Source organism: Exophiala aquamarina (genome assembly GCF_000709125.1).
Source record: "Exophiala aquamarina CBS 119918 chromosome Unknown aczIA-supercont1.1, whole genome shotgun sequence".
In the NCBI taxonomy this organism is placed as follows: Eukaryota; Fungi; Ascomycota; class Eurotiomycetes; order Chaetothyriales; family Herpotrichiellaceae; genus Exophiala; species Exophiala aquamarina.
Window position 1 is genome coordinate 3,166,605 of NW_013550587.1, and position 22,540 is coordinate 3,189,144.

The 22,540-nt window shown below is 50.7% G+C and overlaps 6 protein-coding genes across 6 annotated transcripts; 2 read left to right on the top strand and 4 right to left on the bottom strand.

Moving 5' to 3' along the window:
- Positions 1-1,265: 1,265 nt before the first annotated feature.
- On the bottom strand, positions 1,266-3,014 carry A1O9_01143 (uncharacterized protein; the record flags this gene model as incomplete). Its single annotated transcript, XM_013410303.1, has 2 exons — positions 1,266-1,988; positions 2,037-3,014. The coding sequence occupies 2 exons, from the start codon at positions 3,012-3,014 to the stop codon at positions 1,266-1,268; spliced, it is 1,701 nt and encodes a 566-aa protein (XP_013265757.1).
- A 1,055-nt stretch (positions 3,015-4,069) lies between these two features.
- On the top strand, positions 4,070-5,534 carry A1O9_01144 (uncharacterized protein; the record flags this gene model as incomplete). Its single annotated transcript, XM_013410304.1, has 2 exons — positions 4,070-4,186; positions 4,239-5,534. 2 exons carry the CDS (start codon positions 4,070-4,072, stop codon positions 5,532-5,534), a joined length of 1,413 nt encoding a protein of 470 aa, XP_013265758.1.
- Positions 5,535-5,996: 462 nt separating this feature from the next.
- On the bottom strand, positions 5,997-8,141 carry A1O9_01145 (uncharacterized protein; the record flags this gene model as incomplete). Its single annotated transcript, XM_013410305.1, has 4 exons — positions 5,997-6,917; positions 7,002-7,409; positions 7,458-7,771; positions 7,847-8,141. Coding segments are annotated over 4 exons (1,938 nt in total), but the record flags the coding sequence as incomplete, so codon positions are not given.
- Positions 8,142-9,031: 890 nt separating this feature from the next.
- On the bottom strand, positions 9,032-10,520 carry A1O9_01146 (uncharacterized protein; the record flags this gene model as incomplete). Its single annotated transcript, XM_013410306.1, has 2 exons — positions 9,032-10,168; positions 10,221-10,520. 2 exons carry the CDS (start codon positions 10,518-10,520, stop codon positions 9,032-9,034), a joined length of 1,437 nt encoding a protein of 478 aa, XP_013265760.1.
- A 746-nt stretch (positions 10,521-11,266) lies between these two features.
- Positions 11,267-13,651, bottom strand: A1O9_01147 (ATP-binding cassette, subfamily F, member 3; the record flags this gene model as incomplete). Its single annotated transcript, XM_013410307.1, has 2 exons — positions 11,267-13,465; positions 13,589-13,651. The coding sequence occupies 2 exons, from the start codon at positions 13,649-13,651 to the stop codon at positions 11,267-11,269; spliced, it is 2,262 nt and encodes a 753-aa protein (XP_013265761.1).
- Positions 13,652-18,689: 5,038 nt separating this feature from the next.
- A1O9_01148 (uncharacterized protein) lies at positions 18,690-21,743 on the top strand (the record flags this gene model as incomplete). Its single annotated transcript, XM_013410308.1, has 1 exon — positions 18,690-21,743. The coding sequence occupies one exon, from the start codon at positions 18,690-18,692 to the stop codon at positions 21,741-21,743; it is 3,054 nt and encodes a 1,017-aa protein (XP_013265762.1).
- Between the last annotated feature and the right edge of the window lie 797 nt (positions 21,744-22,540).

The following is a 22,540-nucleotide window of genomic DNA, read 5'->3' on the forward strand; positions in this document are numbered from 1 at the left end:
GATACTTGGTAGTCCACTATCCTCTAGCAAGCCTGAGAGACTGTCGGTCTGTGAACCTGACGATCTCATTCCATGGTCTTTCTCTGTCTACGCAGGCGCATCTTGAAGTTCTCGTCAGTGAGAGTGAGTACACTTTCTGATATCAAACCTTTCTACATCATTGAAAATTTAATCCCTGCCAATAACTATGTATATTCAACCTTTGCAGAAATTAACTAATTACCCATAGGTTAGGGAAGCGCCGCTCGGCCACCAGCTTCGAATGTGTATTCGCTCATGCTGACAGTCCATTGTTGACTTGTCGTTGGATCATTACTCAGCTCTGTTATCTGGCAGCATCCAGAGCTTCAGCCAAACTCGCATGTTGTATACCCTTGCCCTCACGCTGCTTCTCTATCGACGGTCAGAGTTACTGGGTTTGAGAAGATCACGAGATAGTAAAAGTCAACTCCAGCTCTTTTTATACAGATCTCGATGATAATCGGGATTATTTGAGAAATGCAATATTTTACCTTCAGCAATCAAATAACATCGGCTGCATAATGAGTCATTGGGAACGCGTCAGCCCAGAGAAAGCGATAGTAAAAGTCTAAAAGACCGAGCCAACAATCGAAGTACTGCATTTATGTGTTCTTGCGAGAGTCCGTCATCCCTGCTGTCCAGTCAAGGTCTCAAAGTGTTCATTTGGCGCAAAACAGAGTGAGAACAGAAGAGCCCTCATCAACGAAACGCGAACGCTCACCGAGATAAAATTTGTCCAAAGTCAAATATTTCATTTATATCGCCATATAGGAGATAAAATGCTGTTGATGACGGTGCGGAGCTCACCGGGATACGATAATTTCTTTGAGAAATTTGCACTTGTAGGGACTATGTGACAAGACTTGCTGGTTTTTTGACGGTGGAGAAGCTCACCGTGTTAATGTACGGGGTGTACATGAACCAGATACAGAATCAAAGATGGCGTGCTGTTGATGACGATGTTAGAGCATCACCGATCTACAGATTCCTGGTGGTAGTCTCAAATGATGGGGTGCTGTTGTTAATGGTGCTGGAGCATCACCGAATAATATGTATACTTGTGTGCGCGTGTGTAGGTCTGGTGAATATGAGTGCGGATGTACTTTATATCTCGAGCTGTACCGTTTCGACGAACCGAAGTTGAACACATCGAAGTACAGGTGCTTCCTGTCAAAAGATGGCGGGCCTGGTGACGGTATCTGTTGAGCTTAACGTTGTAGGGCCACCTTTGATCAATGCTGTATTCAGGCATCAGAATTGGCAATGTCCCTTTTGAGACCCGTCACAGTTTCAATGTGAGTTTTAGATAGCTTGTGGGTTTTGATGAAAAGACTCGCAACGACCCCAAGAGCACTGAAGGCTGTGAACATGATGAACATGTTTCTTATACTCCAGGAGAACGCTTGCTTCACAGCAAGCTCTTGGGCCGGCGGTAGAGTATGGCCAATCATAACATTTGCTCCAGCATTCTTTCCGGAGAGGTGTTCGAGCACCGACTCGGAAAGACCAGCGTCTCGCAAAACAGGTTGACGTAAATCCATGCTTTGTTGGAAAACTATACCACCGATAATGACACCAAATGAGAGGGCCATGCTGCGAACAAAACTCTGTGTGGAAGTGGCAGTGCCGACGTCGTCTTGTGCCACACCTTGCTGAATTGCAAGCAGGGGCGGCTCAAACAGCAGACCGGACCCTATGCCCTCGATGACCTCGAAGGCTACAATAGCGCCAATTGAAGTGTCGGGGTTGAACATAATGTAGAGCCCATTTCCAATTGTCAGTAGAATGGTACCCAACCACATGGGGGGACGGTATTGTCCAGTCCGATGAATGAAAACTCCATTTAAGACGCCTGTGACGGCGGTGGCAACAATCAAAGGTACGAGAAGTACACCTGAGCGGAGCGGGGAGGCTTCTTTTACGCTCTGGAAATATAGAGGCAGATAATACTCTGCTGCTATGAAGACCTTTGGTGATTTAGCAAATGATTTGTAGAAGGAGCAGAAAGTGCTTACCAAGCCGTGGAAAAAGGTGACAATGAGAGTCGCGCCGTTTCTCGCTCCGAACAATGCCAGCGGAATCACCGGATATTTGGCAAGTTTTCTCTCGCTATAAATGAAAATCAAAATCATAAGAGCACCGAAAACAAGGAGGCAGACGACTTTGGCTGAGCCCCAAGGGTAAACAGCACCACCCAGGTCGAGACCTAGGAGTAGCATCACCACTACCCCTACTATCGAGATGCAACCAAACCAGTCAATAGCCTTGACGCCCTCGAGTACCGGTGTTCTAGGGTTGTGGACGTTGAGGAAGAAGAAGATAAGAATGAATGCTGTACCAGCAATGGGCAGGTTGCAGTAGAAGCACCATCTCCAGCTAACCTTTTCGGCAAAGGCACCACCAAGAAGTGGCCCGACGGCGCCACTGAGAGCCCAAACCCCTTCGCAAAATCCAAGCCAGAGGCTTCGCTCGCGGACACTAAAGAGGTCTGATATTGCGACACTGACCATACAGATCAAGCCACCTCCAGCAGCTCCTTGAATGGCACGGCCAACGATAAGCATCCGCATGTCCACTGCAGCAGCACAAATAACTGAACTGGCAAAGAACACAGCTATTCCGGCAAGGAAGATCGGCTTGCGCCCCCAGATGTCTGACAATTTGACCCAAATCGGCGCGGCCGCGGCATTGGCAATGAGGTATGCGCCACCAATCCAGATATAACCACCAGCAGATTTTAGGTCGGCGGTGATAATGGGAACAGCTGTGGCAACGATAGTGGCGTCCAAGGCAGCAACAAACAGGGAAAGGTAGAGGGCAGTCAAGATCATAGCCTTCCGGAACTTGCTCCGGGGTTGGCTCTGTTGCTCCTGAACGGGTTCTTCTGCTAACACATTGTCTTTCGTGCCTTCGAGGTCAACATTTTGGGTTTTGGAGGAGTTAGGAGTGACCACATCAAGCTCCAACGGAGCTTTCAACCCATTGACTGTCATCAGATCCAAATAGGGTATGCTACCAAAAATTGGCTTAGAGTATAGAATGCAGGGAGGATGTTTCTATGAGAGTTGGTGAGGCTGGGGATGGAAAGAGGAGGTTGAGGGGACGGCGTTAGCACCTAGGCATATGAAGTTTTTGTCCGCCCTATAGCAAGCCCACTCTATGCTTGTATCCGTATTAGACTTCTTGCTGCTTTAAGGGGCGCCTGTGCGTCATATTGCTGGATTAGTAGAGATAGACACTAGCTGGTAGCTGGGATAATAATTTGAAGAAAAGAATGCGTGCAAAGCATTCTAAGCAAAATCTAGGAGCTTGATCTAATCCGTTTCAGTACTTATCCCAGACTTTTTTCGATGTCATTGTCGTAGATCCAAGGCAGTAATTTCTCTCCACCAAAGCCAGCAACCATGATCTTCAACTTCGTCTCGAAGCTTCGGTCGACACTGCATTGCTGCCGCTCTTGAATCTGAACAACATAGGTTAGAAAGTAAAGCATGTACAGTACTTGGAGGCTTCGAAAGCAGCGCAAGGCCAAACCCAAGGCTTGGCACGTGACATTCCGGCAGAACATATTGCCTTCCGCTAAAGGACACAGTGCTGCGGAATGATCCATTCGGGATTAAAACATAGCATCTCGAAAGACACTTTGATAGCATTTTAGATACTGTGGTGCCGGTAGACAGTGCGTGTACCATAAATAATACGATATAGAAGACAGTGTGATGACAGTGTGATTCTACTCTGTAGACGCAAAAGGGAACGGGCACCTCTCCTGCTCGGCCGTAGTTTTTCCGGAGCCTCGGTTCATGTCTGCGAACATCCATAAATGTCCAAACATTTTGCCATGCCTAGATTGACATAACATCCATCTTTCCTCGTTCTGTGAACAGCCAGCGCTGGATATTGTTTCGTCTGTTTCCCAAACCACCCTTACTTTGTAAACTACCAGAACAGCTCCCGCCCCGCCGACCCTGTCCGCTTTGTTCTTCCCATCCCACCTCATATGCACCTAGTCTTTCCCGTTCGTTGATCTGTCATCACACACTTCGCAATGGCGGACGCCCTATGTGGCCCGTCGAACCCTCTACAAAACCTGCAGAAGCATACACAAGTCGATCGCACCCTTCAGCAGGACCGTTTAGTTGGTGCGCGACAACCGCTTGATCAGGTATGGCCATGTGATTAAGAAGACGACATCATCGCTAATCGCCCCGACACAGAGTTTCCGCACTGCCGACCCTCGCGCAGGCTCACTCGATGCCGACTTTCACGCTTTCGAAAATGCCCTTCCAAATCAATTCCAGTTTCAGCAGCCTCATGATTTCGCCAACGCATTTCCCATGTATCGACCTTCCAGCCAGCCGGCCATGAACGGTTGGGCGTCTGATTTCCAGAAACTGAGCATTAACGAGCAGCCAGTTCCAGCACAGCAATTCCGACAAGAAGCGCCTTTGGTTAGGTCTACCGTTGGAGGATGGCACACTGAGTTCATGCGGCAGCGGTCAAGCGCGAGTACACCGGTCTCTCAGGGAAAGCAAGCAGTGAGGGAGCCGCAGATGAATAATATGCCACCTTCGATGATGATGAGCAATTACTCACAACCAATTTATGGGCAGTACAATGGGATGTATCAAGACAGCGGCTTTCGGCAGCAGCAACAACATACCCCAGCAACAATGGAGCAACAAGCCCCTCAAATGTCCGATGCTGATTTTGAGGCCGCATTTGCAGACGCCTTTGCCCACGCACAGGAAATGGACCAGGCAAACCTGCAAGCCACCACCCAAGAAACACCTCTTCAACAAGAACAAACCGCAGTCGAACCGATGGAAAACGTCAAGATTGGATCTGACGCAATCCAATACCGAGAGTGGAAAGACCGCACGGCTGAGCAAGACACACGAGACGCCGATGAGCTCGCCCGGACCGCCGGCCAGCTCTTGACCTCTGTGCAGCACGACACGAGCACCAAGTTCCAGAACTCGAGCTTCCTAGATCTGATGCGCCGCATCCGCGACCGAGAAGTCGAAGTGCAAAACAATGACCTGACCAACGTCGCCACCGGCGAGGCTGCAACGACAATCAGCAGCGATCATCTCAGAGAACCAAATGGGCTCTTCGAACCAATCTCCGACCCGAAAGCCACCAATTCAACCTCCTCACACTTCGACTTCCCTGACATGGACGGCGTCTACGCACCCTCTGCGGCCGACATCGAAGAAACCGCCGGGCAACCACAACAACCAGCACTATGGGCCACCGGCGCGCAGCACACGCACCCACCGTACACGACCTACGGCTTCGACGACGACCAGTACCCGGCGCAACAGGAAACACTCCAACCCTTGCACCCGGGTGGGAAATACTACCCAGACCAGAGCCCGCGCCTTCAGCGTGCTGCTCCAGAGATGAGCGGCGCCGTCCCGGTTACCATGGGTGGTTCCCCCAGCGCCATCAGCGCCAGCGACTTCGAGTACGTTGACGAGAGTGGCAACTTGGCTCGGCGCTTCAGCTGAAATATCGAGGGCGAGCACTACTTGGTCTATTAGGAGAGGCACTCCAGCGTGTGGTCGAGGAATCCACGATGAATGTTCACGATCATCTTTCTGGCTGTTGGAAAGGCGGAGCGCACCGTTGAGACACACCCCTAGAGCTTTGATTTCTGTAGCTAGCTAGCTATGTAGCAAAGCAATTCCATTTTTTGAGCTGTTTTGTCTCGTGTTTCTGCGTGCAAACACCAAAAGAAAAATCTTCTCGCACCATGCTTTGGTTCGACTGCTCTTTGCCAGCCATCAGCCAGAACGGCACCTGCTTAGGAATGTTCAGCACCAGAAGACGAAAGGGCCACGTTCCAAGCCGTTGCTCACGTCCGGCACCCTTGCAGCATTCGCAGTCTGAGTCTGAGTCTGGGGACCAGGACCAGGACCAGGACCCGCACCTCCATCGGCATCCACTGCATCGCCATCCCCACCACCCTCACCCTCGTCATCAGTAGGCTCAACTGGTCCACCGTCCGGATTCAACTCCTTGCCCGGTCCCTCCCCAAGCAAGCCACAGCGCCACCAGCGACCCAGCATGATCTTGCCGCCGGGGATGATCACGCCCTCGTATGCATACGCGTACTCCATGTCGAGCCAGTCGAGCGCGTAGGCGGCGCGGAAGCGGTTCTCCATGTCTTCGATTTTCGCGCGGGTCATGGCCGATGCCGAGCGCCATTCCGGTTTGGACAGCAGTTTCTTAGTGAGGTATGCTTCGAGTTGCGCCTCGGCTTCCTCGCTGTCGTATGCTGGTTGGGCTGGCTGGCTGGTGCCGCTCCCACTGGCATTGGAATGGGCGTTGGCATCAGGGGCTTGGCCGGTTTGAGTGGTGGCGTTCTGAGTCAAAAGGGTCGAGATGGCCGGGCCGAAAGCGTCGCCGAAGTTCTCCTCTGCATATTCCAGCACCTGGATCATGTAGCGCTTGGTCGGCTTGTACATGATCATGACGATTCTTCGCCAGCCGGGGATGGACTTGTCTTCGTCTTCGACGTATTTTTCTTCTGCTTTGCCCTTGCCTTTCTCGCCGCTGTTGTCTGGTTCCTTGCTCGGTGGCGGGGGAGGAGGTGGTGGTTGATCGGGAATAGGGTGGATGACGCCGCGGAGCCGGAGGGAGAGAAAGGGATGGTATTTCGGTAGCTTTGGGAGAGTCAAGGCGGGCTGTTTACCTGTCGATTTTCTCTTGTTGGTGCTGGTGGTATCGGATGATAGGTCGATAAAGGTCGCGAGGCCTTGGATCATGGTGCAGGTGCTACTGTCAGTGTCGAGGGCCGGGATGGTGGTGTCGAATGCCGGGATCGAAGAGAAAATCGGTGGCCAAAGGCCGTCTTTGATGTTGTTTTGGCTCGTTGAGAACTCGAGTTTCTGAAAGAGATGTTAGCATTTGGAATGTCGAGGCTCGACGGCAGGGATTTGGAGGATGCAATCTATGTCTTCGGTTTCACTTACCAACGGGTCAACAAAACTCCAATCTTCAGCACATGTTTGGCGTTCCTCCAGATCTCGAACGTTCTTTGGCCAGGGGTGGATACAGCTGTAATGACCATGCCACTCCGTGGCCACCGGAGACGGCTCGCTTCTCAATGGCTTGTCCCATTTCTTTGGAGTGATTCCCACCTGCAACAGCTTATTTGCCATTTTGGAATAAGTATCTTCACCGGTCCAGCGGCAATTCGACTTGGCGAGGGCCTTGGTGCTGTCAATCAAGTGTCGGTGCCAGAAGTTGCGAATATGGAGCAGAGTGTGCATGTCAACCTCCAATTTGAACTCAGGTGGCTCTGGAGCTGCGGAACGTCGATCTTTGAGCTGGGGGGGCTTCTGACACTTGTGAGCCTTCTTAGACTTCTTAGACTTCCTCTTGGTCCGTGGATCCGGTTCCTTCTTGGGCTCTTCCTCCTTCAGGACTTGAACACGTCGATACAGTGTGGAAAATGCTTCATTCCAATGGTAGACACGAACGAGATTGTAATCTGCTCTCGATGAGTCCACTTGATTGGCCATCTCCGAGGCAGGAGAGAGCAGTAAATGCGAGAGACAGACCTGGAGAGCATCGAAGAGGGGTTGTGGCTGGCCAAATTTGGCTCGACGAGTGGTGCCTGGAAACAAAGCCGTCGACAGGAACTTGAGCATCCATGGCGAGGTCTGTGGTGACTCAAATGCTGCCAGGTTTCGAGATGTTGTCGGGACCGGGAGATGCGGCTTTTCTGGAAGGTATGTTTCTGAAGGTGAAGAATTAGCGATCTGATCCTGGTACATGGCAGAGGAGAGTGGATAGAAGGCCGATGTTTGCTCACCAATGACCATGTTCCTCAAATTATCCATCTGGATCTTGAGTCTCGCATCATCAGGATTGCGGAAGGTAACCCAGCGAGACAAGACGAAGCGGCGCAACTGATAGGCGACGGCATACTGAGCGTGCTCATCCACCAGTGGGACGTCGTACAATGACAGAAAACGCTTCTTCCAGATAGCCGATTCTGCTGGGATGAGAGACTGTGCCAAGAAGGGACTCGAGGAAGCAAGATTCATAAAGTCCCGGTCGTTATCGACATAGAAGGCGATCTGATCGAGAATCTGTGCGGCAAGGTCAGATCGGACTTGACAACGATGATGGGCAACCATTGGATGCGACAACATAGGAAGTCACTCGCCTCGTTGGGGACACTTTCTAGCCGACTGTATTGAGCAGTCATGAGCCTGAACCGCTTGTACTCTCGGGATCCATCTTTCCCGCCAGGACTAGACATTGAAATATCGCCGTCACCATCTTGGTGAGGTGAGCGTGGTCGCTTCAAGGTAGATTGGTTATTGCCCATTCCGGAAGACTTGGTGGAGCCTGGGCTATTGATTCTCACTTGTGAACGCCGACATCCAAGTCGAGTTCGTAGTTGTCAAGATCCGAAGATGGATCGCTGAGTTCAGAATCACAATCACCTGAATTCACAATAACACTAGTGTCTGACGACGACATCATCGACGACATCATCAATGATATCGTCGAGAATGTCATACCTCAAAGAACCCTCTGAAGTTGGTCACTGGCGCTGGAGTTAGCCAACAGATACTGCGTTCACTCTGAAGACTTTGGTTTCTGTACTTGACTCAACAGGATAGTAGTCGTGTCATGGTGAGCTTTTAGTCTGTTGATAAGTGTAGAGAAGAATAGCTCGCGACAGAAGTGCTGCTGACTGCAATGTCTGCTCAGTGAAGTGCGTTCAGGGGTCAGTGAAACAGGAACTTCACGATGGATTGTGGCTGTATAGGACAATAGGACAAGTGCCGTAGTTGGCAGTGAAGCTTTGATTCGGAATAAAAGGTGACACGCTCTCGCTTTGTCTATGTATATGTCATTACACTCGTGTATCATGGCTGACTCCATCAAATGAGATACGCCCTGAAGGGCAAAATGCAAATCAGGTCGACGTCGCCGGGACTGCTCACCCATAAAACCACTCTCAATTGGGGTTCCGTTCCTAGCATCATAGCCAGTACAGCAACAATCCCAACAGAGACGAAAAGAGACCTAGAGAATCTCCTGAGATCGGAGAACGACTCCTGTGTGCAGTATTTCCAGTGGCTGATGCTGAAGCTGATGATGTTGGAGATCCAGCGGGAGTACCTGATCGGTCTGTCCTTGTGACGAGGTAGATCTCCCCTGAGGCATCCGAAGCAACAAAGATGCGACCCTGAGGATCAATGGCCATTCCGACAAGTCGCATACAATTGCCGGGGCATCTCGATAGATCCTCATTAGCAAAGATATCAACGGCGGCTGTCATGCTGTCATGCTCGTCAACGGGCTCACCAGCCTCGGTGAATGCTACTACCGCCATCTTGTAACCAACGGGATCAGTCCGATCCCAACTACCGCGAAAAGTCACCCAGGCTTCTTGGCCACTGTTGTTGAATTTGATATCCATAGGTGCCATGTGTGCCTGGAAGCTCAAGCGAGGGGGAATTTGTTCCGCACAGAATTCATCCGTCTTATTTTCATTGTTGGAAGCAGTGGTGGCATCGATGGCGAATTGACTGCCGACCGACAACTTACCATTGTCTGGTATATCGTTCACTTCCCAGGCAGCAAAACACCACGGATAACCAAAATTTCCTCCTTGATTCGGGGATGCTGTTCCATTCAAGTAGCCTAGGAAATTGAGCTTTTCGGCGGGGTTGTCCTCGTGAATATCAACTCCCATCCGCGTCATTTGGTCGGCAGAATTTTCGACACCCCAGATTCCACCACTTTGCGGGTGTTCTGCAACTCCCACCTCGTTTCTCAAGCCCCAGCCCAAGAGCAGGCCGTCGGAGTTGTAATCATAAGGGGATGTCGAATTTGTCAGGTTAAATGCTTTGACTTGCGAACTTCCGGTGCTTCTATCGGTAGCCAGCATATCTATGTTACTCAAGCTTCCTTTGGACACAACCATCATACCAGGCACCTGCCGAGAGAGCAGAAGTGTTCGAGTCGAATGATCACTTCCACTCATGTTACTGATGTGGGTTTTCTGCTCGGAAACGGTTCTCACAGCAGCATCGTAGGTCCAGGAATATACATCGGTTTCTGAGGAGCCATAAAGGGTTCTCCCGTCGTCAGAGAGCTCGATGCCATGGTTGAGCTAGATTGCATGTCAGTAGGGTTCGCAGAATGACAACGTCCCATGCACTGACCTCTAGGGCTTCTGTGACGTCCGAAGATCTGCTTATTGATACACAGCCATTCTCTTCCTGAAGGCTATGGGCAGATATCACGCCTCTGTCTGCTTCTACCACCAAGAGATTCCCCTCCCCATCAAGGACGAGGCCACGCGGTTTTGCAAGCCCGGTGGCAACGACTTGGTATGTATAGCCAGACGCAATTGAAGGACGGATCCCATTAGAAGGCGCAGGGCCACAGCTTGAGGACTGGGCAATGACCAGGGATGGCAGGAGTGTGGCCAAGCCAGCGATCGAAGCTGCAATCGACCTCATTGCGAAGAGGTCAAATTGTCAGCGCAACCGTGGCTGTCAAGTGTGGCTCAAGGTGGTCGCGTGTTGAATATTTGAGGTGGTGAGGCTCTGTTGCGAGGAAAGAGTGAAGTGAGAGCCATGTTTTGGAGATATTAGGATACAGGACAGCTCCAAGCATGTAAGCGAGTGTTCCTGGCGTAGGGTGCCGGTGGATGTCATAGAAAAAGTGGGCAGAGGGCGTCTTGGTGGTGATCATGATGATCTCATCCCCAGGGAATGAAGGCTTGACTTGCTCTACCCGCCAAGTGCCCGGCAGCCTTGGGTTTCGTGACCAAATTATCGTTGCATTAGCCGACAGACAGATCCGTACAATTCCCCAGGCTTGGAGATGACGCTTTCTGTCCACTAGAAGACGGAAGTCATGCACGGTCGCCAGACGTACTTGTCAAGTTGGTCACCCAGTATACCGATACGAGTTTCTATATATTATGTTAGGGAGATATGTCCTTTGCCGAGAGAGAGCGTAAACGGTTGTCGTTCCAGGTTCATATCATACCTTCTCGTACACAGTACACAGTATAGTACGAGGTACTAGCTAACTAGTAGCGACATCTTCGAGCATGTACTATAGCTTAGGTAAGAGCACCTCAAACATTCGCTCGTTTCACACGGGTGCTGGTCTCTATTGATTTGTCACTGACCTGCTTCCTCGCAGGCTGCCACTTACATACACCTCATACTCCTTACACCACCTTATCATAGTTATCTCAGTGAGCCTGGACCACGCCTGCCTCATTTGCTTGGGCCAGAATCTTCTTCTTGTACGCATTCACGTCGCCAGGGAATTTCTCTACGGTACCCTTATCACACACCCACAGGCTCGTGCAAACGTTCTGCAGCATCGTAACATCGTGACTGACCATTAGTACACCCCCCTGAAATTGCTGCAATGCAGTTGACAACGCGTCCATAGCCTCGATATCAAGGTGATTTGACGGTTCGTCAAGAACCAGAATGTGTGGATTCGTCAATGACAGGCAGGCAAATGCAACCCTGGACTTCTGGCCTCCGGATAGAAGCTCAAGCTTTTGCAAGCCAGTCATACCAGTAATGCCAAAGGCACCAAGATGTCTTCGATATTCCTCGTCGGTTCTACCAGGGTAGTTCTTCTGCATAAACCCCACGGCCGATGTGTTCATATCAAGCGCGTCCACATGATGCTGAGCAAAGAAGCCGATACGTAGACGAGGATTCTGCGAGATCAGCCCGGTTGTAGGCTGCAGCTGTCCGATCAAGAGCTTGAGAACCGTAGTCTTACCCGCACCGTTGGGTCCCACAATACCGATTCTAGAGTCCAGTTGGACATCGAGATCAACACTTCGGACCAGGATCTTATCTGGGGAATATCCGAACGATACATTGGACATTTGGATGATTGGTGGAGATAGTTTCTCCACATCTGGAAACTTGAAGTGGACTAGATATTCAGCCTCGGGAGCTTCAAGCACTGGCATCTTCTCCAGCTTTTTGATACGAGACTGCGCCTCCGAGGACTTTGCGGCATTGTATCTGAATTTGTCGATGAATGCCTGCAGGTGAGCTCTTTGTGCCATCTGGTTTTCGTATTCGCGTTTAGCCGTCTTTCTTCGTTCTTCTTTAGTGGCGTAGAAGGAGTCGAAATTGGCACCCTTGTAGTAGTCCAAGCGTTCAGAATGTTGGTGGATGATGTCCGTCGCCACTTCGTTGAGGAATGCTCGATCGTGCGAGACGACTAGTACTGTGCTGGGATACGTCTGGAGATAGTTGGACAAGAAGGTGATTGATGGCACATCCAACATGTTGGAAGGTTCGTCCAGCAACAGCAGATCTGGCTCGCAGAACAATGCTCTGGCTAGGGCCAATCTCATACGCCAACCACCCGAGAACGTTTTGGTGGCATATTGTTGACGTTCCGTCGAGAATCCCAAACCTGCCAGGATACTGGCCGCGCGAGATTCTGCCTTATCAGATTCCATTTCACCGAGCTTGGCTTGTATGTCTCCTAAGGTGATGTCAAGCCCGTCCTTTTCCTTGTCAAGACGTCCGGCATCCTTCGATGTGTCCGCTAGTGTAGAACGTTCGGCCTCGAGCTCGGCTAGTTGTTGGGTGATCTTTTCTTGCTCTGCAAGTAGATGCTTACGCCAGACATCTGCGTCAAGAACAGCCTGAAGAGCTGGAGTATCATCTCCTGTGATCTCCTGCTCTACGTGAAGAATTGAGATATGGGTTGGAATGGCCACCTCACGACGACTCAAAGCCCGTAGCAAGGTTGATTTGCCGATACCGTTCTGACCAACCAAACCGTATCTGCGACTGTACGCTAAAGTGAGAGATGTATCGGTAAGAATTCGTTTGCCGGAGATTGACACGTCAATGCTATCTACTTTGATATCTTTGCTCTTGGATTGAGCATCAGAACCGAGTTGTAGAGGATTGACAGCCATGAAGAACTCTTCGTATGACTGTGCGGCATCAGGCTGGTCTATCAACCTGGAGGCCTCATATTCGACATTCTTCATTACTTTCTTGTCCTGCTTGGCTCGAATCTTCCGCTCGGCCTTTTCAAGCTTCTTCTTGTCAACTTTCGATTCGACCTTGCGGGCATTAGCAGCTTCGAGATCAACGGCAGCACCTGTCAGTCCCAGAGTGGATGACACATTGCGTTGAGAGCTGACTTGGATAGTCTGCTCCAATCTTTTGGCAGCAAAAGGCATCTGCCGCCTCTCAGAATCTATGCCATTGGCCTCACTGAATTTCGAAACGAATTGTTCCACCAAGTTCCGTATTGCGGCTTCATTTTGCTCAGAGAAATTGCCTGAGGCAGATACAAGCAGTGAAGTTACGGTCTCGAGAGCTTCACTTAATGGTGACTCTGCAGAAGGATCATCTTCGGATACATAGAGTTTGGATGCATGATTTAGATACCCCTGAAGATAGTCAGCTTCGGATTCCAAGGACAAAGGGCTTCAATCCGAGGGCCGGGCTGAGCATAGTGACCTGAAGCCATGCCCGCTACCAACAAAACCTCCAACATGAGGACAGGTGCTTACCACGGAGTACTCCGATAACACATGATCGATGTTAGGAATTCGAGCTTGAATTTCCGCTTCCATGTTGACTTGTGACCCACGGAAGATATCAATAGACCGAGGCTTGTTATCGAGTGCCAAAGTCCTGGATAGCGTGTCCGGGTGAACCGTGTAGGTTACACGATTTCTTCCAGAGCCGGGCAGAAGTGAGTTCACTCTGGGAATGGGCGTTTGTGGCGGATTGGGTAATCGTCCTGAAACCTGTACAGCTGAAGCGGAGTTGATGCAAGGTTTGAAATTGGCAGGGCGGTAGGATGTGGCGAGTCTAGTCAAAGCCCAGTCTCTTCCGCTCTGAGTACCGGCTGCTTTCCGGTTCCAAAGTTTTACACGAGCGGTTGGGCTAGTGAAATTGACTCTAGTACGGAGTACACTCCAGCCTTGATCAACAGCGAACACTTTTCAGAAATGGAAGGTTGTGATCCATTTGGCCTAGCATCTGTTTCTTGACGAATTTGTTGAAAGACGGTTGTGAGGCCTTCTTGGCAATGTCCGAAAAGGGACTAGGCCATAACAGGTATCGAGCTTGTCAGAAATTCAGAATGCAAGTTGGGGTTGCAGTTCGGTGTCCTGTTTGCGAATGCAACGTACTGTATTTACCACTAACATGAACATTGAATTTATGTGTGTATAGCAATATCTCGGAGCTACCTGGTGGTCCCTAGATTGGGGGGGAGGGGAAACAAAGTAAAAGACATGTTTTGATGTGCTCGGTGAATCTGTCTGTGCATACCTGGTAATTAGTATTCCAACTGACGCCGGTAGAAACAATGTTCACTCCATGCCCGGTACTTACCTACTTGTAAGTTACCTAGGTAGAGTGCTCTCAGAGATACGTACATTCGTGCTAAGCCTGTACTCTGTAGATATGTGCCAGTTTTCTTATCACCGAGGCGTAGGCGCGGTATTTGAGCCCGAGGCCCTAGCCACAATCATGATTCAAGACGATGCCGATCTAGCACGCGTCGAGAAGGATCCTGGAGCCGTGGCAGCCAAACGCGTCATATCCCTGTAAGCGAAATATGCGGGTCCCGCTCTACGTAGGCGACTCCGGGAATGGCTGATCAGTGATCACTGACAAGGTGATGTGCTCCTAGGTCAGAATACAGGGAATCAGTCGCTAATCAATGACCAACATCTGCAGTAGTTCGATGGGTGGATGACCGGCAGCAACAATGCATATGCAGAGTTTGAAATATCGTCTTCTTTGAGAGCACGGCACAAGCACTTCGTCGTGCTTGAGGAGGAGGATGAGGGGACTGATGCTAGCAAATCAGGCCGCCCTTCTCGTGCTCATCGAAATATCCGTCCAGTCGACTCCGAATTCTAGAAACCGTTGTGTCAGATGTCAGTGCTCAGCCCGTATGGAAGTATGTCATGGTGGAAAGTGTAAACCCTTGAGGCCCGGATCTCAAAGCCTCTTGGGATTACGAAGGGAGAGGCTGGTGCATGATCTTCCGTGTCAGCTCCAGCTAGCTCAGAACAGTAAACTCTGAAGAGTTAAGATATGCATGGAGAAGAGCCTTATTGCTGGCCGGTCGCTTCAACCGCACAGAGGAGAGTTGTGCCGTCCTCCAGTACGGATTTGTTTCCTTTTGAGATTTGAAGTGCTTAGCTAGAGGGCCGGCTCTCAGGGTAAGGTTTCATTCCCCGCACTGGCAGTTGAGGTGTCGCCTGTATGTATGGACCAGACCATTACCGGGTCGTTTGAATTCAGACACTACCTAGGTCCACCGTACTATACCCGTAATGACACAGCAGGTATTTCTTTGAAACGTGACTACAGGATGGCCAAATCTACACACACCAGTCCGTGCAGACCATGTTCATATATCAACCACCTCGTAAGGAGTACTAACAACTTTATAGGCTAGTCACTCACTTCACCAGAAACCCCTTGGGCAAGGGGCCGGGGCATTCGGTACAAGGGAAAGGTAGTCGGCGTCCTCGGTATTATTGGTGACTGGACAGCATCAGTACCGCTGGAGTGGCTACTGGCAGGTTGTCTGCCCCTCCATTGCGCGTTGCAGCCAATGCGGACGCGATGTGTCTAGACCAACAACCCTGCACAACATTCACACATCTAAAACAAGTCAATCAGCAACCGGTACTTCCAGAAGACCAAGAGTCCTGTCTGACAAGTGTCACTCCAGACCTGCATTGATCTGTTGGATCTGTGTGTCTGTGTGGTGTACTTGAACAACACAGTGACACCTGCTCAACCTACAGATTACAAGTCCAGTCACCAAGTCACCGAGTCATCAAGGCATGAGCCAGCCCTCTCAGACAACAAGTTCGTGGGGAAAAACAAACTGTCGGGGCGGCCAGGCGCCACAGCCTGCAGCTTGAGGGCTTAGCCTTTTCTAACCTGAGATAGTACGAGTACGGAGTACACACACGCGACGCGAGAGATCTGACTTTAAGCGTATCATGTCGAATCTCGTCATCCGAGTTGCCAGCGAATTGTGGCGCGCCGTGACCTTGTTTACGAAAAGAACAGCCTCCACCTCATCCAAGCTGGACGACTAGCTGGGACTAATTGATCCACTGCATCGTGGTGTCGTTATTGTTTTGCAGGGTTGACAAGCAAACAGACAACTCCGACGCACCTTTCTCCACTGCTCAACCGAGACCCGGCAGCGACCTTATGCTGCTATTGCATCATTGGCGCTGCACAAGGACTTTCCAAGTCACGATAGTAGGAAGACGAATCCTCCTCTCATCAAGTCCCCAGAACGTCGTGGCTGGCATCCTTCGGGTTTTATTTCGAGTCGCGGTCTTACCATCCGATTGAACAGCCATTTACGTACATCCAGCCGCTCTTTTCAAGATTATGTTCGCGTTTCATGCTCTAGCGTGCTCGCTACTGTACACTGCGCGTGTTCATCGCTCGGGCCGTGCGCCTCGTGCTCACTGCTCAGCTCCCAATCTGTACTGTTTTGTCAACAACCTTTCCGCTTCTCGGCATCAGAGGCATGGCTTGACACAAACTGCAGTGGGGCACAGCGCACAAGGGTCACACCGAAACAGTAGATCGTCCTTCTCTCCAGGAATACGAATCATGGCAAGATGGTCAACCAGGGTAATGCCAGCAACTTCATTAAAAGCTCGCCTGTGCTGAGAAACGCAGACGAGGAGTCAGAACACTGCTCCAGCGCCTTGTTCGTCCTTCCCTATTCTGCCATTCTCCTCGTAAGATCGGCCCTGGCTATCGAGGAAGAACCCAGTTGCTGTCCCTTGTAAGCGGCGTAATAGACGCAATCCATCAGAGGAACCATAGATGTCGCTGGCTTTGTGCGTTTCTACTCCACTAGCTGAACCGTCCATTTTCGTAGCAGCTGATATGATCCCTTGATCGCGAACCTAGAATAGCAGCTGTGGAAGCTACAGTCGATGCTAAACCAGCCACTTTGAGGAGAAGCTCATTCGAACGGTCTTATCCTTGCAGATGCCAATGTAAGTTGCCTTTCATCAAACAATTGCCTCGCTTAGAGGATTGTATTGTAGTGAGACATACCAGCGGCATCGAGAACGTTGAATGGATCAATGTAGCACTACAGGAGGTTGAATAAAATGCTGATGGACATTGTAGATAAACAACTGTAGCATTGCATCTCCCCTGTGCCTCGTACACCGTGCACAACCGCACGACTACTGATTTGAGAAGCGGCACGCGGCAGCAGGAGTGTTGGTCCCACTCAAGCGCTGCTGGACAAGACCTCAGAGGCAACGATATCCACGCCACAGTCGAGTGCTGTGCTGGCCTGTGCTCGATGTGGTTTGAACCCTGGGTCCTTGACGGGTTGGAGGGGCGCCCCAGAGGCAGATCCCGGTTCTATCATTTTGACAGGACGACCGAAGAGTGTTTTGACATGGCAGAACTTGCTAGCTCGGTACGAGTCCAAACTTATTTCAATGACAGCAGCCCGCTGGGCTGGATGAACGGGACGGCGTGCCTCGTACAGCTGTAGGAGCAACAGGAATTGACAGTTGGGACACCGGGACAACAACTCGAAGTACGAGGAACTCTGTATTACATACTTGTGCAGTATTCAGACCATCTACCGATTGTACGCGTGTCCGTAGGTTATGTACTTTGGTTGAGGTCTTCATACTGACTACGGAGGACACCAAACTGTTAAATCAACGGCTTCTTGGGGCCAAGCGGTTTGGGTGCAATCTGCTGCTGGCAGCGGGTTTGGGAAGCGGGAGTGACAATCCGATGCTGGGTATTCCATACCTAGAGTTTAGGTAGTTCCTTAACCGTAGGCTGTGCCGCGGGCGTCATCATGGTGATGGTTTAGCTAGCCTATCGCCTACTGGATCCGCAACTTGGTTTAACAGAGCCACAGCCGGTAACTTGGGAACAGGTGCAGTTGCTAATAGGCGCTGGCGGTGCCTCGGTGGGTTGTTCTTTGTGCAGCACTCCCGCCCGAATCCCACTCCCATTGACCATTACCACCACCATACCAACTTTCCAAGCGAAGATCCCATTTTATCCACCTGCACTCCATCTGCATTGACAAACACTGCAGAAACCTACTCACCACGCACCACTCAGAGTCACCACCAACTACTTCCACCACAACCATCCATCTCGACTCGTTCTTCCACCTCTACCTCCCACCTTCCACCTCACACTCTCCCTCACTTAGACACGCTATCCAGTTCCAAGTGCCTCTTTCCCGCCCCGTCATTGTTTGCATTGCCTTGTGCGTGTTATTTTCTCTCAGCATCTCTAATTTCTCCTCCTTCGCTACAGCTGCGTCGCGTGTTTCGCCCTGTTTTCCCTTTCCGCGTCCTGCCCCGGAAACCATATCCTTCCTACCAACACCCTTACCACAAACCCAGACAACGACAACGACCGCGCCAATCACTCAGTCCTCTCTGTCCTTCACAAATCTTGCAGCTGATGGTGAACCCGCCATGAGGACGTTCCATGTGAACGTACACCAGCAACTCTGGGCTGAGCTGCCTCGAGGGCAATCTCCCTGTTGAGCCACGATGGACCACGGTCAAGAACATATTGCTACGGTAATTACTTTCCATACTGCGCCCAATCACCATGTCGTCCTCGTACATCTCTAACAAGACCTTCCAGCTATGTGCCATAGGCACGATTGGAATTGCAGCCACCGGTTTAGCATTGGGTTCCTCCAACGGCGATTCATTTCTTATCAAGCCTGGCAAGAGAAAGTCTCCTGGCTCCAATGTCACTACACAGTCTCCTGTCTCTCCATCCATCTCTTTCTCACCGCGTCCTGCCACCTCGCAGCCTGTGCCCTCGACTCCTGTCGTCCCAGAACGGACGGAACGTCGCCTCTCCACTTCCATTTTGAGAAGAAAGACTATTCGAGCCGCCACGCCTTCCACCACTACCAGCAGTAATGGCACCCAGTCCCGCGAGAGCTCTGTGAGCAGGCACGGAATCCTAAATCCCTGGACCTTGGATAGAGACCCATCAACGGAAAGAGAAAAGAATAGCAGACCTGGTTCATTTTGGCTGAGACGGATATCAAGCATTTCACGTGGTGCCCACAGCAGCCCGGCTTCGTCCTCGTCAAAACTAGATGAACCTCTCAACACCTCCAGGTCATCATTAGGAGACGCAGGTCATCCAAACAAACTTGTTAAACGCTCGACTTCAAAGAGATTTCTGACCAACGACCGAGAAACACCGGCTCTGCTGAGACGCCCAGCAACCAGCCACCAACGGTCAGCAACATTTTCTGGTTTGCCGTATACACGGCCTTTGACAACTGAATCAGCCCTTGTGGTTGAGCAACCCACTCATTTATCACGAATCTCTACTTGGAGACCATTCTTCGAGCCGAGCTATTCTAGGAAGAGGCACTCCTCGGGTCCCGGTCGAGATTCTTCCGCTCGCTTGATATCTTCTATCCAGGGACAGCCACCAACTTTGCTGTTGGCCAGTGCTGTTGAGCCCCGGGAAACGACGGATTTCCAAGAGAACCACACTGTTATTCAATCGGATCCACCACTACCTGCCACCAGTCGACGCCATAAGATCCGTCGAACCTTGGGCTCTGTAAGGAGAGGTATTCCCCAACGTCACTTCACTGACCCAATCGTGCGAGTGAACAAGGACGAAGCATATGGGAGCATTGTCCCACCAGACGGCCTGTCCCATTTGTCACCTGTGTCTGATGTGTCTGCTTTTGAAGTTCAGCTTCCTCATGGCACACCGGTCTTCACATCAAGTCCGCCTCTATATGCCTCATCACAGCACCGCTTCATATTGCCGAAGCGTACTTCTACCGCCCCATCAGATCCCACCACAGCCAGCTCAGACAACGACACGAGAGTATTCACAGATGACGACTCAATGGACTTCCAGAGTGACACAGCTTATGATTCAATGGCCACCCGAGCCACTGCTAGCAGCCATTCTGGCTTTCGTCAGCCCAAAATAGAGACAATCTTTGACGAGCTCTCTATGGATCCTGAGCCCCCTCAGACCTCGGGTTTGGAGGAATTAATGCAGCGAACCACATTGAATGAACCAGGTTCAAGCTTCAGCGGTAGAAGCGATCAGGCTACAACTGTGGGCATTGGGATCCATGGTATTGACAGGGACAGGCCAGCACGAGACGTCAGCCCTGATCAGGCCTCCACCCCTGTCAAGGGCCCCCAAGTGGATCCAGAGGATTCTGTTTCAACTCCAGTGCCTAAGAGACGGCCCAATACCGATCCTATTTTCAACTCTTCCCCTCCCTCCATGCGTGCATTCAGCAGAAAACTGCAGGATGAGCCTGAATTACCCACGATGATGGATCTCGACTCGGACCACGGTGAAGAGGATATTGAATGGTCTCCTAAAGTCGACCAGGAAGAACAGGAAGGGCGTGTGCAGATGGATGTGTCAGCACAAAATGCAATCCGCTTTGATCAACTCTCTGATGATGATTTCGATGAACAACGATCGACCAAACGATCATCCATTTTTGACTGGTCAGAACACCAAAAGCTCGGCAGTGATCAATCAAACGGTGTAAGTCCCCGGCCAAAGACAGTCCACGGCAAACAGGGTACAAAGAATGGACGCAGCCGACCTTCAGGCCGTAAAAGTAATGCTGCAATGCATTTACGTAGCCAAAGCGTGCCAAACAATCGTGACAGCCTGGCTGAAGCTGACTTGCCATCATCGGCCACTAAGTTTGGTACTTGGGCACTTGGTAGCAAACCTGTTAGCGAGGAATGGAGCGACGATTTTGAGTTCGACGACGTCGACGAAATCCTCGAGCCGTCGGAGCCTGTCAGTGATGACAAGGCTTGGAAGCGAGAATCTATTCGCAGCGTCAAAGTCCCACAGTCCATCATCGATCGCCAGCAGAGTGTGCACCTCCAATTCGGTCAAGTCCGTGAGTTTATGTTGTTGGTTGAAGAGCTGAAACGACTTCGCCTGAGGGGAACTCACCTTGGACTACTTGAAAGTCACTCGAGACAGCTATGGGAAGATGCGGAGAGCATCATTGACCTGGCCACAGTCAATGAAGATGAGGACAATTTTGCCCGTCCTCCCTCGCCCGTATCATCCGACATCTTTGGGGACGAAACACCGCCTTCCAAACGGACAGCAGATGAGGAAGCCAAGACCAATGACATGGGAAGAGCAATTAATCGACGTTCAATTTCCAGTCCAGGGACACCCCCGTATGGGCGGCCACGCGGTGAAAGCATTCAAACCAAAACTTTCCTTCAAACCATCCACCAGCATCGTACTTGCCCGGAATCCTCACCACCCCCTGCAGAGGTTCATGTCCAACACCGAGATAAACTCCCATTTGACACGCAAGATTTAAGAGACCTGGTGGTTCGAGCTGGTGTTATCACCCGTGCGTTGAAGGAAATTGTGAGGAAGGCAGAAGGTGTTTCTTTGAGTCCGGAAAGATCTTCTGTACTTAAATTTCCACATGATCCAGTATTCCGGCAAATATTCGACCCACCATCGGATCCGTCCTCTAGTCCGACACTGAAGAAACCTGCAGGTCTGCCAAAGAGTCGAAGTGCTAACAGCTACCTCGATGGGGCAAACACCAGCAAAGAACTTGACATGGCACAGTCATTGAAATTCACCGCCGCAGTGGAAGCGAATTGATTGTGGGAATATGGCGTTAAGTTTTTCTTATGTGAGATTGTACAGTACGATGGAACGGCGTTATGAAAAAACTCGGCTCAGGTTATTGTGAGCATCGGTCGTTGCATTGGGTGGCGTCCTCGTTCGCATTTTTCTGGATTCGCGGGCGGCATGAGCTGGGATAACCAAAAGAACGAGCGACAAAAGCTTGTAATATTGTCAACATGCTAGCAGAGCGTTCTGGAACGCTTACGATTCTTACGGAGGAACTTTTCGAAGCCCTTGGGTGGATTTTGACCCACCAGGCTGATACTGGGAGCGATGGCGTACCATACACGTCCATGATAGGCAAGACACTAAAAAAGCAACGAGGAAGGACTTGAGCATTGGACCATGCTTTGGGTCATGCATGTTTTGATGAGCAAACTGGCTGGATCCCTTGGGCTTTCTTGGTCCACGAATAAGTCAGGATTGAGGTGTTGAGAACGGGTATCGTTTGTTCTATTGCATTCGATTGTAATATCCCTGTTTAGTATGGTTATGATAGAAGATCAAGGAATGACAATAAACACCTCAAAGGTGTGTTTTCCAGCACCACTCTGAGATCCATTGGTGGGTACACTTTTACCCAGGTTCGGAGTACTCGTATGTAGATGTGATGTGAGGTTGACCCGAGCCAGCAGCCCGGATCGGGAGCGAATAGTGGCTGCTCTAACCACGAGTTGCAATTCAATTGCCGCTTCTCCGAACGAGCTTGAGGAGGTCTTGGCAGACTCTACCTCTTCACAGACATCCCTTTGGCCGTAAACTCTGTATCA